We start from the raw sequence: 5,000 nt of genomic DNA, 5'->3' as shown, positions 1-5,000 counted from the left end.
ATGATCTAAAAGAGGATATTGTTTCTTAGACATATATCGAACCTAGATGACTTCACATCACAATTTACCCATATTTTATAGAAATCTTTTATAACAATTTATGGCTTAACTAATATAGAAAATTGGTCCCATTAACTTACAAAGTACTGATAAGCATAGCTTTGCAAACACGATCACGAATATTGTTATTAAACTTTTATATTTTTTTTTTAAGTATGTCCACATTACTTACTTCAAGTGCAGTTTTCCTTGTCCTATCACACATGGAAGCCACGTAACCCCTGTGCATTACTGGGCATACAAGATCTGTTTGTCGTATGCATTCTTAAGTTATCACACAACGTATTCCGTGTTCATTGTCAAATCCACATTATCGAAGCACTTCGAAAACTAGAAAGTCTTCAGCTTCTTATGAAAGCCTTAATAACATCAGTCTTTCTTCAGTTTCCTCTTGAAAGCCTTAATAACTCCAATCTTTGTTCAGTTTCCCCTTGAAAGCTATAATAACTCGTCTTTTCTGATATCTACTGAGAGCTTGTTGTATAGTCTCGGGCCGCATATCTGAAAGCTCTAGAACCTACAGTAGAATGCATCTTGCCTCCAATAATTTGAAACCATCTGTAACTATTCTCGTGTCTACACGATTCGTTGGCTGAACGATGTGTAGCAATTCTCTTAGATATTTTGGGCGTCCAGTTCTAATAAATTTATCATTGATTCAGATCCTCTTATAATCTTAGTAATCTTTTCTATGTCAATTAAGACATTGCATAGGTAAAATGTTCCTAACATGCTGAATTTCAAGTGACTAAAACTGAAGTTTAACAATCGAGTTTAAAGGACATTTGATCACAAGGAGACCCAAATGACTAAAGGATATTTGTAGGTAGTAAGTTGGCCAGGGCACCAGCCACCCGTTGAGATGCTACCGCTAGAGATTTATGGGGTCTTTTGACTGGCCAAGGCAGTACTACTTTGGATCCTTCTCACTGGTTACGGTTCACTTTCACTTTGCTTACACACACACACACACACACCACCACACACACACACACACACACACCGAATAGTCTGGCCTATTCTTTACACTGAGATTACCAAACAATTCTTCTTCACCCAAGGGGTTACTGAAATGTAATTGTTCAGTGGCCACTTTCCTCTTGGTATGGATAGAAGAGATTCTTTAGCTAGGGTAAGCAGCTCTTCTAGGAGAAGGACACTCCAAAATCAAACCGTTGTTCTCTAGTCTTGGGTAGTGTCATAACCTGTGTACCATGGTCTTCCACTGTCTTGGGTTAGAGTTCTCTTACTTCAGAAAACACTCGGGCACACTATTCTATCTTATTTCTCTTCCTCTTATTTTGTTGAAGTTTTTATAGTTCATATAGGAGATATTTATTTTAGTGTTGTTACTCTTAAAATAGTGTATTTTCCTTGTTTCCTTTTCTCACTAGGCTATTTTCCCCGTTGAAGCTCCTGGGCTTATAGCATCCTGCTTTTTCAACAAGGGTTGTAGCTTAGCAAATAATAATAATAATAATAATAATAATAATAATAATAATAATAATAATAATACTGATTATTTTTTATTTCAGGAAGCTGCTGCGGTGACCCTAAGTTACACGGTAGCTTACCTTCTCGTCCATGACCTCGCTAATGTATCATCAGGTCAATCGGTACTTCTTCACTCGGCTGGCGGTGCTGTGGTAAGTGGCTGGAGTTTTTAATTAATTTATGTTTTAATGCCGTTTTTTTCTTTGCAATTTGTTGTTTTTCATTGTTAGATAGCGAGATTGGACCTTTATTTCATTTTACCTTTGCTGGCCAGGATGAAGATGGTCATTATATTCTTCAAAACTGAAATTACACTGTATAATGTATTTTTATAATGTTTCATTGTAGTTAACTACATGTAATTCATCTCGCTTGATGTGGAAAAAAAGCCAGTGTAATACATAGCTAAACTTTAGCAAAAAAAAAGAAAAAAAAAAAAAATCTGTACTTTAACCCCATTCTATATCAAAATTTAATTAACGTGTTGATTATACACAGATTACCATTCCTGACCTACTTGCTTCTCTAGCATTGCTTCTATTGACGTGGTTTTTGTATGGGGTGAGCACGGTTGCCTTATTCTTGAAGGACTTTGTTTCGACTTTCTGGGGTAGACCTTAGTCCCGATCGGCTGCCCTGCCTGACATCGCTTAGACTTTTTGAAGGACTTTGTTTCGACTTTCTGGGGTAGACCGTAGTCCCGATCAGCTGCCCTGCATGACATCGCTTAGACTTTTTGAAGGACTTCGTTTCGACTTTCTGGGGTAGACCGTAGTCGCGATCGGCTGCCCTGCCTGACATCGCTTAGACTTTTTGAAGGACTTTGTTTCGACTTTTTGGTGTAGACCGTAGTCCCGATCGGCTGCCCTGCCTGACATCGCTTAGACTTTTTGAAGGACTTTGTTTCGAATCTCTGGGGTAGACCGTAGTCCCGATCGGCTGCCCTGCCTGACATTGCTTAGACCCCAGTAGCTTAGGTTCGTGATTTGTACCAGTCACCAACGTCCTTACTCCCCGCAGCTAGGAGTCCTGGCGCGGTTAGGTCGACAGTTCGAGTCGTGTGTGGTGTTTATGTTTTTAGGTTTTTGAGGTTTTGGAGTGGCTTTGTTTGTGTGTGTATTAGTCTGTAACGCCCATTTGATTGTAAGCAAATCTATCCGTCGATGACATACATAATCCTGAGGTGTCTACACGGATCGTAAAGTGTCCTCCTATCTGACTGGTCGCATTACTTATAAGCAGGAAACATGAACATTACAATGCCAAATTTATCCGGATTTCAATCTACTTCGAGTATACAAAAACTCACATAGTACAGTTATCAACGCTCTATTTATACTTATCTGAAGTACGAAGGACGCCCATGAAGATAAGAGATGTCGATTTCTGATAAGAGCAGCCCTTTGAAGTCGTGTTATTGACTTCGTCCACTCAATGGGCCAGAATTTGTTGACAATAGACGTTCTTTTATCAGGCCTCGCGATTGAACAAAATCGGAAAATTTTATACAAGGGCAGCAGGATCTATAGAGCCTGATTGTCTAATAAAGGCCTCTTTTTATATAGATTTTTATTTTTAATTCGGGATTGATTGAATAAAGGAATGCTTTGTTCATTTTGCTTCATAAATATTGGATCCGGTCACGTTCCCTTTGTAAGATTTAAAAGAGACGGGCATTTTTTTAACCGTGGTGTCAATCAAGCAGCTATTTTTAGCTGCTGGGGTATCTCGGTTTGAAAATTTAGGAATATGGTGGCCTATTGGAATCGTCCCAGCTTGGCTATCTGCTGGACTGGGGTTCGAGATACGCTAAAGCTTGATAGATTTTTATAGTGTCTGCAACTTCACCATCCTTTTGAGCTAATGATGCTGTGTTTGGGGGAGCCTATAGGTCCATCTGCAGAGGCCCCCAACAGCCATTGCTTGGCCTTCCCTGGTCCTGGCTTGGGTGGAGAGGGAGCTTGGGCACTTATTATATGCATATATGGTCAGTCTCTAGGAGTCTAGAGGTCTACTTGCTGAATCATCAACAGCCATTGCCTGGCCCTCCCTGGTCCTGGCTTGGATTGATAGGAAGCTTGGGCGCTGATCATGTGTATATATGGTCAGTATCTAGGCTAACATTGTCTAAGTCCTTTGTTTCTGCTATTCACGAGCGACCTTTAAATTTATGGCCAGTGGTATCGTAGACTCTAAGGTCATTATGGACCAGAACCACACACACACACACACACACACACACACACACACACACACACACACTTCTACTTATCTTTACTTTATTCACTATCTAAACACATACTTACACTAATACGTAAAGTATTAATCTAAGCCCCATACTTAGCTATTTCAGCCATAATTCTATGCCATCAAATAATAATAATAATAATAATAATAATAATAATAATAATAATAATAATAATAATAATAATAATAATAATAATAATAATAATAATAATCCTTTATTTCCAATTGTACATTGGGTATTCTACATAAGTAGTCATATCAGTAGAAAACATTTTGAATTTAACTCTTACATAAAACTCATATTGTGATGAAAACATCATATTGTATGCCGTCAAAATAATAAGAAAAAAATTATAATTACCTAAACTTAATGAATATCACCGATTCTTAATCCAATAACCCTAACAATAAATGTATCCATTAATTATATAATAAAGACGAGTAATTATAATAAAACAACTGTAACATGAACCGTAATACAATACTGTATTTTTGCCTTATTCCACTTGAAAATACATCCATATAAACTAAAAAATTACAATAATTCACAATATCTTTTTTTCTAATAAAATATTACAATACTGAAGCACAGAGTAGTATCTTTTATAAGTACAATACTCTATTCAATATAGATTTAATTCGCTTTCATTTTCTTTCACTTTATGAATTTATTTCGCTTTCATTTTCTTTCACATATAAATTTATTTCACTTTCATTTTCTTTCACATATAAATTTTCCTTCACTTTCATTTTCTTTCACATATAAATTTACTTCACTTTCATTTTCTATCACATAAATTTACTTCACTTTCACTTTCTTTCACAAATAAATTTACTTCACTTTCATTTTCTTTCACATATAAATTTATTTCACTTTCATTTTCTTTATTTCATTTTCACTTTCTTTCACATATAAATTTACTTCACTTTCATTTTCTTTCACACATAAATTTATTTCACTTTCACTTTCTTTCACATATAAATTTACTTCACTTTCACTATCTTTCACATATAAATTTACTTCATTTTCATTTGCTTTTACATATGAATTTACTTCACTTTCATTTTCTTTCGCATATAAATTTACTTCTCTCATTTTCTTTCACATATAAATTTATTTCACTTTCATTTTCTTTCACATATAAATTTACTTCACTTTCACTATCTTTCACATATAAATTTACTTCACTTTCATTTTC

General features: G+C 35.7%; 1 protein-coding gene across 1 annotated transcript in view; it reads left to right on the top strand.

The window, feature by feature from the left end:
* Nucleotides 1-5,000, top strand: part of LOC137617906 (synaptic vesicle membrane protein VAT-1 homolog-like) — a 57,663-nt gene that overhangs the window by 31,252 nt on the left and 21,411 nt on the right. Inside the window, exon 4 of the mRNA XM_068347849.1 lies at nucleotides 1,591-1,706. Within this exon, the coding sequence (XP_068203950.1) occupies nucleotides 1,591-1,706 (116 nt within the window). The remainder of the gene's footprint in view (nucleotides 1-1,590; nucleotides 1,707-5,000) is intronic.

This window comes from Palaemon carinicauda, chromosome 24 (assembly GCF_036898095.1).
Source record: "Palaemon carinicauda isolate YSFRI2023 chromosome 24, ASM3689809v2, whole genome shotgun sequence".
NCBI lineage: Eukaryota > Metazoa > Arthropoda > Malacostraca > Decapoda > Palaemonidae > Palaemon > Palaemon carinicauda.
The sequence above is the reverse complement of the archived record's forward strand: the minus strand, read 5'-3'. Positions and strand labels throughout refer to the sequence as shown.